Genomic DNA, 13,782 nt, shown 5'->3' on the forward strand with positions numbered 1-13,782 from the left:
GCCTAGCACCTTTCGGTAAATCTTTGGTGAGGGAATAAAATTAAAAATACTGACTAAAGCCCTTGCCGGTTTGGCTCAGCGGTTAGAGCGTCGGCCTACAGTCCAGAGAGACCTGAGTTCGGTTCCCGTTAAGGGTACGTACCTTGGTTGCAGTTTGTTCCCGGCCCTGGTTGGTCATGCAGGTGGCAGCCACTCTATGTGTCCCTTTCACATCGATGTTTCTCTTTCTCTCCCCCCTCTCACTCTATCTGAACAAAAAATGGAAAAAATGTCCTCGGGTGAGGATAAAAAAAAAAAAAAATACTGACTAAAGCTATCTTCCTATTCTAATGACTTTACCTGCCTTGTCAGCTGTCATTCTCAAACAGCTCCATAGCAGGGGGTCTGCAATGTTCTCTCTTTTTGTGAAAAGGAGGAAACAGAAGCCCAGAGAGGTGATGTCACTTGCTCAAAGCCACACAGCTGGATGTGGCCGTGCTGAGATCGTACCCAGGCCCTCCGGCTGCAGCGTCTCACTCCCAACCACCACGCTAAGTATCACAGGATTCTTGTTTTCTGTCTTTTGTTTCTGTCCCCCTCTCCTGGAACCTGTCTCCTTCCATCACTATAAATGTGAGTGTGTCCCTTTTCTCTCTGCAGACCTGAATTTGAATCCAGGCTAACTGGATGACATCAACAACAGATGTCACCTCTCTGGACCCCAGTTTCTTGTTCTGGAAAACGGGGATATTAGAAAACCACTTGACACATTTTTCGCAAGGGTTTCGTGAGATTGCACAGGCCAGCACTCAATCAATAGAGACTACAAGGACCATGACCATAAGCTCCTTGGTCCAGGAGCGGGGGAGGGTCTCACTTGACCCTGGTCTTCATCTCCCCTTGTCTTGGTCTCTGCACAAGTGTTTTCCTCAGTCCTACTAGAGTTCTGTCACCTCTGGATGTTTCTCACCTCTTTCTCAATATTTCTCTCCTCCTGCCCCTTCCCACCCCTCTCAGGGACCCCCAAGAGCTGTTTTCTGCCAGGCACCAGGCTGAGGGGGAAATTCACCGGTAAACAGGGCAGCTGTGGGGTCTGGTCAGCAGAGAGTGTCTGGCCCTGCTGTGGGGGTAGAAGTGGTGATTAAGTAAACACTCCAGGCTGATAAATTTCTCATCAGTATCCACTTTTCCTCAGTACACACCAGCAAACACACCTTGGAAGAAGGTTGTCTGAAGAGGGATGTCCTTCAATTACTGATCCAATCAAACACTAAGGGGGAGGAGGGGAGAAGGGGAGGAGGGGGAGAAGGGGAGAAGGGGAGGAGGGGAAGAAGAGGGAGGAGGGGGAGGAGACAGGGAGCCAAGGCCTCAATAATAGCGTCTTAAAAAAAAACAATTAGGGGAAAGATAAATAAGAAAGAAAGAAAAAAAGGAAAAACAGGCTGGAAAGCAACAGAACCTGTCTTTGGAAGGGAGGTGTGATTGTTAAGGGGAGTCCCAGAACCTCAGAACCCTCACCTCTCCTTAGTCATTCCACAATCCAGCAGATGCCACAGCTGCAGAGATGGGCACCGGGTCCCCAGTTCCCAGTGCTGCCACACCCAGGGACTCATGCCTCCGGAGCCAAGGTCTCAGCCAGGGTCCTATGGGAAGCACTTAGTGCAGAGACCTCTGTGCTAGTGTTGGTTCCTCCCTCCAGGAATCTTGTTCTTCCACATGGCAGACCCCCATCTCTTCTGCCTTCAAGAATGTCCATTGCCCTGGCCAGTGTGGCTTAGTTGGTTGGGTGTCGTCCCATGCACCAGCAGGCTGCCGGTTCAATTCCCGGTCAAGGGCACATGCCCAGGTTTCAGGCTTGATCCCCTGTAGGGAGCATGCAGGAGGCAGCCGATTGATGTCAGACCCTCATCTATCTCTCTCTCTCTCTCTCTCTCTCTCTCTCTCTCTCAAGAGAAAAAAAACAAATTATTCTTTAAAAAAAAAAAGAAGAATGTCCATGGGTGTCCAACACGTCTCTTCCGCTTTTCCTGTGAAGATCTCTGTGGCTTGTATACACCATCCTTCCTGATTCCCACTTGGTTGTGTCCTCTACCTGGCAGGCCCCTCTCTGCTCCCCTGCTTTCTTTGACCACCTTCGCAGGCTCTTGCAAAGGGCAGAGGGTATCCTGGGTCTAGGTCAGACAGCCCTGGGCTTGGCTCCAGCCTGCCACTCACTGTCCACAACCTGTGGACAAGCTCCTGGGCTTCTGAGCCTCCCTTTGCTCATCTGTAAAGTGGGACTATTAATAGACCCTACCCCAGAGGGTCTGGAGAGGTAGAACCTGCTTGAGCATGGTGCTGGCCCAAAGGAGACACTCAACAAATAAGTGCCCTTAAGATTATTGCCTCATTGTCTCTTAATTACTATAGCTGACATTTAATGAGCACATCCCACAGGCCGGGGCCTGTGTTATTTATAGCCACCATCAAGTCTGTGCTCCAGGACAGGTGCTGACATTATCTCCTCTTGATAGATGAGGACCCTGAGGCTGGACGGGGTTAAGTAATAAGCCCACAGGGCCCTGGCAAGCAGGTGTCAGAACCAGGCTTGAACCTGGGACTGATCATTGAGCATTTATCCACGATGCTGCTCACCCCCTAAACTGTGGGGTTTGTGTGCAAGTCACCCCACTGCTCACCCAGTGACCTCAACATTATGCCAGAGAGGTCTGACTCGCCTCTTTAGGGGGGTACACAGGCAGAAAACCTCACAGCCACCCATAGACCGTGGGTGTGCTTTTATTTATGTTTTCAGAAAGTGCTTGGTTCTCACATGAATCGGGGGGAACTTGGCCAGGAACCACGGCTTTAAGAGACTAAAACTTGGACCCTTCCCATCTTAGGTCTCTGCAACAAGAAAAGGGGTGAGCTGGACCAGGTGATCCGGAAGGTCCTATGGAGAGCTCAGTTGCATTATTTATTCCTTCATTCCGTTGAGAATTATTTATTGAGGCAACACAGAGCAGTCGTTAAGGGCTCTCCTGGCTGCTGGCTGGGTGACCATAGACCAGTTACCTAACCTCTCTGAGCATCAGTTGCAAATCAGGAATAATAAAGTATTTAACTCAAGGAAGCAATGAGGGTTTAATGATATGAGCTGCATAAAGGGTCTTGTAGGAACAGTCATGGCTGTGCCCCTGCTGGCTCAGTCCAGAGGGAGAGAGAGACCCATCCTGAGTCAGTGATGAGTCAGAGTGGACAGGGCTGGGATAAAGTCACGCACAGAATTCAGCTAACCCAGCCTGAAGGCCGGAGGGCTTCCTGAAGGAGGATACAGTAGAGTTGAGCAGTGCAGAACACTGTAAACACTAAAGACATAGGAATCCCCCATGTGAAAGATGTCTCATTAGTCTATGGGCATTTAGAGCAAGGAAATGTAACATGGCCTGGAGAGTCAGGTTACCTCTCCATTCATTCATTTTTCTAACACCCCCTGCTCTGCGCTCTGCCCAGTCCTGAGCTGGGCAATGCTGGGGACACATCAGTGGCCAAGACATCCTCGTCCCTGAACTTCCAAGCTCACAGATTACCAGTGAGGCCAGACATCAAACAAGAACTATGTAAATCATTGTTTCAAAAGGAAATTACAGTCCTGGCCAGGTGACTCGGTTGGACTATTGTCCTATACACCAAAGTGGTTCAGGTTCTATTACCCATCAGGGCACATACTTGGGTTTTGGGTTCAACCCCCAGTCGGGGTGCATACAGGAGGCAACTGATGGATGTTTCTCTCTCTCCCTCTCTCTCTCTAAAAAATCAATAAAAACATATCCTTGGGCCCTTGCCAGTTTGGCTCGGTGGTTAGAGCGTCAGCCCGTGGACCAGAGTCACAGGTTCGAGTCTGATCAAGAGCACGTATCTCTGTTGCAGTTCTGTCCCCAGCCCTGGTCAGGGTCGAGTGGGAGGCAACCAATTGGTGTGTCTCTCTCTCCTCCTCCCATTCTATCTGAAGATAAATGGAAAAAACAAAAACATATCCTTGGGTGAGGTTTTTTTTTTTAAAGAAATTACAGAAAGCTGGGAAAACACATCACAAGTACACCTTTCCCTGTGACATTCACAAATTTCCTCCCTTTGTCACCTCCCAACCTTGAGCCCATCCACAGACACAAGACACCCATTCAACAAGCACTTATTAAGCTCTTTCTAAGGCGTCACAGACAGAGTGTCCACCATCAGGGAGTTCTCAATACTTTGTTCAGTCTTTGGTCCCTGACCAGACTGAGACAATGTGACCCGATGGGGACAGCCCCGCTGCCCCTACTCAATAAACAGCAACCAGCCCTGGCCTGTTTGGCTCAGCAGTAGAGTGTAGGCCCTCGGACCGATGAGTCATGGGTTCAATTCCAGTGAGGGGCATGTACCTCGTTTGCAGTTCGTCCCCTGCCCTGGTCGGAGTCATGCAGGAGGCAACCAGTTGACGTGTCCCTCTCATGCTGATGTTTCTCCCTTTTTCCCTCTCTCTTCCTCTCTCTCCCTCTCATTCTATCTGAAGATAAATAGAAAAATATCCTCAGGTGAGGATTAAAAATAAAAGTAAAAAAATAAAATAAAATAAATAGCAACCAGAGGAGTGTCCTAAAACATATTTCTCCTATGTCCCTTCCCTGCTTATACTCTTCCATGGCTCCCTATTTCTCTGAAGGCAAAGACCAACGGGCCAACCTTGGCCTATATCACTGGTTCTTAACACTGGTTCTGACACCCACTTTATGTAACATTTCAAAATGTCCCTTTAGGATTCTGAAATTAAACTCATAGGTAATATGGCCCACCAACACCAATTTTGTTTTCAAAAATGTACATCCTGTCCTAACTGAACTGACTATAGTGGAGAAATTTGTAATAAAGTAATCATCTATTTTTGCATATAAATGTTCAGGCACAGCTGCTCTAAAAAAAATCTCACCAGGCAGATACTAACATCTGTGTGTAGACTCACCATGAATGAGATAAGAATAAACTGTGTTGTTTGGACAATTACCACAATCAGCGTTGCCTGCGGTAACGTGACTTCTAGAAATAGTGAATAACTCTGGATAAAATTCCCAGCAACCAAGAACAGGCAGGGCCCAATGTACGCAGCTGAATTCCAGGAAAAGTCAGTGCATCTTAAGCACTCAGTGTTTATACGTAAAACACAGCTAGGTTCTGGACTCGGCTAATCATAATCGAGGCTTTTCTACCTACATAGGCTTTTCTACCTACATGGTGTCCAGTGGGACACTGGGAAGTTAAGTGGGGCCTGGGACAGGTCCTGGTCGTGTGGACTGTTGAGACACCTGGCATCCCTGGTCCCTGTCCGTTAAAGCCAGTCACACCATCCAGCTGGTGTGGCTCAGTGGTTGAGCATCAACCCATGTACCAAGAGGTCGCCGGTTCGATTCCTGGTCAGGGCACATGCCCAGGTTGTGGGCCTCATCCCCAGTGGGGGGCATGCAGGAGGCGGCCAACTGATGTTCTCTCTCATCGATATTTCTATATATCTCTCTCCCTAAAATCAATAAAGGGGAAAAAAATTTTAAAAATAAATAAATAAAACAAAAATAAAAATAAAGCCAGTCATACCTCCAATCACTGTGACAAACCCAAAATGTCCCCACCATTTCCAAATCGTTCCCCAGAGGGAGATCCACATCCCAGCCTCGTCCTGGGGCCCCTCGCTCCGTTCTGGCCACTCCAGCCCCTCGCTGTCCCTAAACTTCAGGCCTCCACAGCTTGTGTTCCTCTTCCTGGAAGATTCTTCTTTGTGGTCTCACCTTCCGGGTCACGCCCCCCAGCCCAGCTTCTCTCAGAGCAACCTGTCTGCACACAGTCGGGGGTTACAGTCTTGTTTTCTCGCTTGCTGGCTGTTCCCGGGGTGAACTGGTTGCTCATGAAACAGGCACAGGTAGCTGAGGTGACTGCTGGGTTTCTGGTGCCCCACATAGGGGACCGCAATGACTGTGTTGGGTGGTCAAGGTGGCCACTGGAGATCCTTGGTGGAGGAAAAATTCCTTGAAGTGACCTGGTCTGGAGGCAAGACTTTGCTTGGTGCTAAAGGTCAGGAAAGGTGGGAACAACGCACAGGGCCGAGGCCGGGCATTCTAAGTGAGACTGGGCCATGCCGAGGCCTCCAGCTGCTTCTAAGATCAATTCCCAGTGTTTTTGGACCCAGGCCTGGGGTGAATCCCAACTCTGTCATTGCCCTACTGTGTGACCTTGAGTACATTCCTTAACCTCTCTGAGGTTCACGGCCTTCTTTGTAAATTGGAAATGATAGTGCCTAACTCCTTGAGTGGTTATGAGGCTCAAATCATGTTTATAAAACACTGAGCCCCTTTCAGTCCGGCCGGCGTCAGTGCTGAGCCTCTGGGTCTCTGTGCCATCCACTGTGCCACCAAGACAGAACGGGCCAGCTCCTCTGCCAAGGAGTTCTGGCCGGAGGCATCACTGCTGCCATCTCCAAGAGGGCCATGTCACCCCCTACCTCCCACCCACGTTCGAGCAGGTCGAGCTTCTGCCTCAGGTACAACATGCCAGCAGGCACATCGTGGCTGGCAAACAGTACAAGGGCATCGTGGACGGCATCGTGCGCATTCCCACGGAGCCTAGCATGCTGTCCTGGAATGAACCAGGCCAACATCATCCGCTACCTCCCCGCACAAGCCCTCAACTTCGCCTTCAAGTATCAATACAAGCAGGTCTCCTGGGGACGTGGACGAGCACATGCAGTTCTGGAGGTATTTCTCTGGCAACCTGGTCTCTGGTGGGTGGCAACAAAGCCACCTCCCTCCGCTTCGTCTACCCCCTGGATTTTGCCAGATCCCATCTAGCAGCGATATGGGGAAACTTGGAACCGAGCGGGAGTTCATGGGCCTGGGAGACTGTCTGGTGAAAATTACCAAATCTGATGGCATCTGGGACCTGTAGCCAGGCTTCAACGTCTTGGTGCAGGGCATTCTCATCCACCAGGCTGCCTACTTCGGCGTGTACGACACGGCCAAAGGCATGCTCTGGACCCCAAGAACATTCACATCGTGGTGAGCCGGATGCCGCCCGGACGGTGACGGCTGTGGCAGGCCTGGCCTCCTACCCCTTCGACACTGTGCACAGCAGATGGTGATGCAGTCGGGGCACAAAGGAGCCAACATCATTACAGGGGGACCATCACCTGCTGGCCGAAGATCTCCAAGGATGAGGGGCACAAGGCCTTCTTCAAAAGCACCTGGTCCAAAGTCCTCAGGAGTATGGGCAGCGCCTTTATGCTGGTCTATCAGCTGGGTGTGTCCCTCGCCTGAACAAGGGGACCAGGAGAGCCACATAGAAGTCTTCACTGCTATGGACCATTCGTCTTCCAGAAATTCCAATGTTCTTGCCTGGCCCTATCCTGTATAGAGCCTGGGGAGGGCTCTAGAAGGGCTCACTGTGATCACAGCCACTGGCATCCTGATTCCATGCACTGACTGGGGGGAGGGGAATTCTGCCGGCCTCCTGGGTCCACAGGCCGGGCTGCTGCACCATGGAGGCCTAGAGCTTGAGTTTATTTATTTATTTTTTTTATCTTCGCCCGAGGACATTTTTTCATTTTTTGTTCAGATAGAGCGGGAGGAAGAGAGAGAGAGAGAAACATCGACGTGAAAGGAACACATCGAGTGGCTGCCACCCGCACAACCCAATCAGGGCCGGGGACAAACTGCCACCGAGGTACGTGCCCTTAGCGGGAACCGAACCCAGGTCTCTCTGGACCGCAGGTCGGCGCTCTAACCGCTGAGCAAAACCAGCCAGGGCTGTATTTAGTGTTTATTCAAAGGAAATCATGTGCGGGGCCAGTGTGGCTCAGTGGATTGAGCATTGTCCCATGCACCAGGAGGTCACCGATTCCCCACCAGGGCACATGCCCAGGCTGGATCCCCAGTGCGGGGCGTGCAGGAGGCAACTGATTGATATTTCTCACATCGATGTTTCTATCTCTCTCCCTCTCCCTCTTAAAAAAAAAAATCAATACAAACAAATTTAAAAAAGTAAAGGTAATCATTTTGCCCATTTGTACTTAAGCACTCTCCTCTCTGCACAGCTGAATAGTTACAATTACGTTCTCTGTTGGATATACTTCTGCTGCAAACAATTAAAACGACACACAGAGATTAAAAAGCAAAAACAAAAACATTGAACACGGCGGTGTGCCCTCAATAAATATTTGTTAAGTGGGTCCTAGTTCAGGACATAAGAAATAAGGTTTTAATTTAAGAGAGGAGCGGGAGCCCTTGCTTCGGGGTACCATGAGCCTGGGTTAGAGCCCCAGCTCCGTCCCTGGCAGGATGTGTGTCTCTGGGCCAATGAGTTTCCCTCTCTGAGCTTCCAATGTTTGTCCAGAAAATGGGGTCCGAACTGTATCTCCCACGTGGACCTGTTGTGAGGGTTAAATCAGGTCATGTAGGTAACTGTCCGGCTCACAGTCAGGGGCTGTTACTATTATTAGGTATGGCTCTGGAGTACACGGAGGGAGCAGGCCTCCAGCCTTGGAATAAGGGAGGAGGGGGGTGAAAGACATTTGCTTTATTGAAAGGACAGGGAAACTGAGGCCCAGGGAAGGGAAGGGCCTTTCCAGAGGTCATAAAGCAGCTTGGAGACAGAGCAAAGACTGGAGACACAGGGAACAGCCTCCCTCCCCATCTCTGTGGGGGATTAAAGTCAGGCGGGAGTAATGGGCAGGGAGTGGGCCCTTTAAATCCTAAGCTCCACCTTTGTTTAGAAGGGTCTTTGGGGAGTATAAAAGGGGGTGCAGCTCCTTTCTGCTCCAGAAAACCATCCGCTGCTCCTGCCGCTGGCCCCTAGCCCCCACCTCTCCAGCAGCCTACAGTCCCCACCTGGGCGCCATGCAGCTGCCACCCTTCGACATGTGGAGGGACTACTTCAACCTGAGCCAGGTAGTGTTGGCACTGATCCAGAGTCGAGGGCAAAGGCCAGAGGCCCAAGATATCGGGGAGCCAAGACCCGAGCCCCAGCTAGGGCAGGACCCTGGGCTGGGAGGGCTGGAGGCCAGCGGAGGCCTGGCCACCCTGTGCAATTTCTGCAAGCACAACGGAGAGTCTCGCCACGTCTACTCCTCACATCAGCTGAAGACACCAGAGGGCGTGGTGGTGTGTCCCATCCTGCGGCACTACGTGTGTCCCCTGTGCGGGGCCACCGGTGGCCAGGCCCACACCCTCAAGTACTGCCCGCTCAATGGTGGCCATCAGTCTCTCTACCGCCGCAGTGGGCGCAATTCAGCTGGCCGCAAGGTCAAGCGCTGAGGGCTGTGAGGTGCCCCCCTGCACCCCTAACCAGCATGGTTAAGTCCCTACTAAGTTCCTGGACCCTCCACCCTGACTCACCCAGCCCTTGGAACTTCTGGTCCCCAGAACTCTAGCCCTGATGGATCCTGAAACAATGGTGGCTGCCGGGGAGCCAGGCCAGCCCGGTTCCCGGGACCTCTCAGCCTTTGGGGTTCTGTCCTGCGGGCGTCTGTGGATTCTTGGTGCAGCAGGACCTCTGCCCCTTGGACCACACAGCCCTGTGGCTCCTCCTGGGCCACAGCTCATGGATCGTTAGCCCTTCTGGGGCCCACTGGCGACACCAGCCCTGCCCCTGGGGCCTCTCAGCCCCTGGACTCCATTCCTCGTGGAATTCTTGGACCCTGGGGCCCCCAGGACCCGCCCGGCTCTCCCAGGCAGAATTTGTAAAGTGAACAAGACGGGCTTGTCTCCAGCACAAGAACTTCAAGATGGGAATGTGACTTGCGACCAGCCTTGTCCACCTTCTAAAGCCACCTGCAGACCCGCGGTTTCATCGCCAACCACATGGATGGTCCCCTCCCCGTCTGCAGCCCATGCATCAGGCGCTAGGGGAGGGAGGGGATACACTGCGGGACACGGGGTCCCCGCAGGCTTGTCTGGGGGTGGAGAGCCTTGAGGTGAGCAGATACCCTCCAACCCCTCCTGGTTGTGTCTCCCCATGTTCGCTGTTCATTCGTTTTACTGCGCTCCTGCCCCCAACGGGAGATCTCCGAGGGGTCCCTTCCCCCAGCGAGGGCGAGAGGGTGAGAGGCGCCTCTCCGCCACCTCCCACCACCTCCCACTACCCCCCACCAAATCACCACAGTCTTAAAGGTCATTTTTTTTCTCTCCCGTTTTGTTTTGTTTTTTCCACTCTGCAACAGTTAAGTCAACAAAGTGCCCGGACGGGAATGGCAACTGCCTTTTATTTTAAGGGGCAAAGCAGAGCCCCAGTCAGATTTTAAGTTGGTTTTGGCTCCCGGCTGGGCCCCCATGTTGCCCTCTGGTAAATAAAGAGCGGTTCTGGTTATCTTTGAAATTGCTTTGTCTGTGTCTTCTCACCTGGCCCACGCCCCACCCCCACCCCGCCTCCTGCCCTGCTGGTGGGGAGAAGGGACGGCATGCGCCCCAACACCCGCGGAGTGGGAGGCGGAGGAGGGGTCCTGGGTTCCTCTCAGGATGTGCCCCTCATGTATCCTCCGACACAGATCACCCGTGGACTGGCCCTCCTATCCCAGCTTCCCCCTTGACCCCAGATTCCTCTTCCATCCTTCCGGCTCTTTCCAGGGGTCCCCCTCCTGCCCTGCTAGACCACAGGTCTTCCAGAACCAACTTTATGGTAATTCTTAAACTTTGGGTACCAGACCCCATTGCAGAGGTGATGAAAAGCCTGGTTCACCTAAAATGTTGTATATAGTATCAAGGCTTCTTTTATCCCCTTGGTCCACGAATATGTATTATGCACGTACTTTGTGCCAGGCACCCGCCTAGGCATTGGCAGGTACAACTTGTGAGCAAAGCAGGCAAGACCCCTGCCCTCTGGAAGCTGACGTTCTAGTGGGGAAGGGGGTATGCTGGCCATCAACCAATATATAATGTCAGGGGGTGGTGTTCTGAAGGAAAAGAAGGCAAGTAAAGGGATGGAGATTGTGCAGGAGAGGCTGCTATGTGCGGGCTTCTCTGTGCAGGTGACATTTGAGCAGAGTCCAAATAAAACGAGGAAAGTGGAGAAGATCTGGGGTTAGGGCGTCCCAGGCAGAGGGGCAGCAAGTTCAAAGGCCCTGAGGTGGAACTGAATCTGGTGTGTTTGCGGAATAAGCAGGAGGCCAGCTGAGTGAGAGAGAAGATCACAGAGGCAAAAGGAGTGGGCAGAGTTCAGCATCGTGCAGACCCTGCTGAGACTTTGACTTTCACTGCGCAGTCTCACACTCGGAAATCCACCTGGACTGTCCTCATGTACACTCGTTACGCAGAGAACCAAAGACCCAGTTGGAGCTCTGCTCACAGGTGCTTTTCCAAAAACACAGCTCTGCCCATGGCAGCGACCCCCAAATTAAGCCAAACGGTAGCAAAAAGGGATGCCCCAACCCTGAAACTTCAGTGTGCAGCTGTAGTGCTGAGACCTGCACAGGGGGAAGGGGGTGGGGCTGCACCAGGCAGGAAGCTGACAGCCCGTCCAATGGGGTGACAGAAGAGAGTTTGCTAGTAATAAAGGCACCCAAGTGTGGCAAAATACGGGCAGCAGTCATAGAAAGCAACCAGCACACTCAATACTTGAAGGGACTAGGCCGGGTGGAGGGGTGCCCGTGAGACCCGGAGGAGTTATAGAAGATGCTGAGGTCGGTCTGGGGCGTGGAGGATATGAAGTGCCTGGGGACACAAGGTGAAGTGGCAAGAGGCTGCTGGACACCTGGGTCTGGGGTTCAAAGGAGAGGGCTAGAGACAAACAGTAGTCACCAGGTTTTGGGTTGTTTTTTCTTAATGTTTTTATTGCTTTTAGAGAGGAAGGGAGAGGGACAGAGAGAAACATCGATGTGAGGGAGAAACGATTGGTTGCCTCCGGTACATACCCTGACCGGGGATCAAACCTGCAACCTGGGCAGCATATGCCCTGACCGGGAATCAAACCAGTGACCTTTCAGTGCAGTGCATGGGATGATGATAACAAACTGATCCACACCTGCCAGGGCTGTTTTTATTGTTTGTTTGTTTGTTTGTTTTTAATCCTCACCCAAGGACATTTTACCATTTTTTGTTCAGGTAGAGTGGGAGGGAGAGAGAGGAACAGAGAGAGAAAGAAACATTGATGCGAAAGGGACACATCGAGTGGCTGCCACCCGCACGACCAACCAGGGCCGGGGACAAACTGCAACCGAGGTACGTGCCCTTAGCGGGAACCGAACCCTGGTCTCTCTAGACCGCAGGCCGGCGCTCTAACCGCTGAGCCAAACCGGCCAGGGCTTGTTTGTTTGCTTTTTAAATGAATTAAGCCATTTATTTTACAGAGAATTAAGTGGCAGGGTAGCTGGCAGGAGCTGAGGACACCACAGGGCCTGAGGGCACAATGGACCCTGCACTGCTCCACACACGGCTCCCTCCCTGCGACCTTCTCAGGACCCCCACCCCATGTGGACCCAACTCCCCGCTCAGCCCAGACTCTCCGGGGCCACAGCATCCTGGCTGCCTCCCCGGGACACCCAGGGGAAGGGAGGCGCCTAGGTGTCGCCCAGGTACCTGGCCCCGGTCTCAGTTGGGAATAGAGGGTATTATGGGTTGACTCCGTCCTCTCCGAAGAGATATGCTGAAGTCCTATCCCTCGGGGCTTCAGAATGTGACCTCATTTAGAGATGTCATTAGTTAAGATGAGGTCATACTGGAATTGAGCTGGCCCTTAATCCAACATGAGTGGTGTCCTTATAACAAGAGCAGAGAGACACTCAGAGGGAAAACAGGTAGAGATCGGAGTGATGCTACCACAAGCCAAGGAAGGCCCTGGGCTGCCAGAAGCTGGAAGGGGCAGGAAGGATCCTCCCCTAGAGCCACGGTGGGGGAGGCGGGTAGCAGACCTACCATCTAATTTCAGATTTCCAGAACTGTGAGAGAATGCATTTCTGTTTGTTTGTTTGTTTGTTTTTTCTCTCAATTATTTTCAGAGCGAAAGGAAGAGGGGAGAAAGAAAGAAACATCCATGTGAGAGAGAAACATCAACTGGCTGCCTCTCATATGCACTCCGACCAGGGATTGAACCCAAGACCTGGGTCTGGGCCCCAACCAGGCATCGAAGGCGTGACCTTCAGTGTTCTGAACAACGCTCCAAGCAACTGAGCTGCCAGCCAGGGCCATTTCTCTTGTTTTAAGCCACCCCGTCGTGGGGATTGTCATGGCAGCCCTTGGAAATGAATCCGCTGGGCACTGGGGATGTTGTTGGCACCTCCAGAGTCTGGGCCGAGGGACGATCTGGGTCTAAATCAGGTCTGGAGCCGATGAGAAGCCTGGAGCCAATCTGGGTCTAAATCAAGTCTGGAGCTGATGAGAAGCCTGGAGCCGGGGAGCCACGGGCAGAGGTGAGTGGAGGAGGGGTGCTGGAGAGCTGCTCAGACTCTGGCACCTCCCCATCCCCCTAGGGCCCCTCCCACGGACCAGAGACTAGGGAGCTGATGGATGGACAGCAGCCTCCTGGGCTGGCAGCAGGCTGACGGTCAGGATGGGCATTACCGGCTACCACCGACTTCTGCTCAGGGGCCTCGTGCGCCCACTCTGTGCATTCTAGAACAGAACAGAGGGCGAGACAGAGGCTGGACATCATGCAGAGAAACAAATGCTTAAGAGTGACCCCCTCCCTCCTCCCTCCAGCACCACTTTGGGAAAAGGAGGGGGAGGGGCAGTGTTCTACGCCCACGAAGAACCAGGGAAGAAGAATTGGGTCCATAACATATCGCCCTAAAACCCCAGAGCTCCCACTGTGCCC

The 13,782-nt window shown here is 52.5% G+C and overlaps 1 protein-coding gene and 1 pseudogene across 1 annotated transcript; both read left to right on the forward strand.

The window, feature by feature from the left end:
- The first annotated feature begins 5,957 nt into the window (after positions 1-5,957).
- Positions 5,958-7,298, forward strand: LOC118638884 (annotated as a pseudogene).
- Positions 7,299-8,876: 1,578 nt separating this feature from the next.
- NANOS2 (nanos C2HC-type zinc finger 2) lies at positions 8,877-9,293 on the forward strand. The gene has a single exon (XM_036273901.1). It carries the CDS (start codon positions 8,877-8,879, stop codon positions 9,291-9,293), a length of 417 nt encoding a protein of 138 aa, XP_036129794.1.
- Positions 9,294-13,782: the final 4,489 nt, after the last annotated feature.

The sequence above is a fragment of the Molossus molossus genome, unplaced genomic scaffold, assembly GCF_014108415.1.
Source record: "Molossus molossus isolate mMolMol1 unplaced genomic scaffold, mMolMol1.p scaffold_m16_p_21, whole genome shotgun sequence".
Taxonomy (NCBI): domain Eukaryota; kingdom Metazoa; phylum Chordata; class Mammalia; order Chiroptera; family Molossidae; genus Molossus; species Molossus molossus.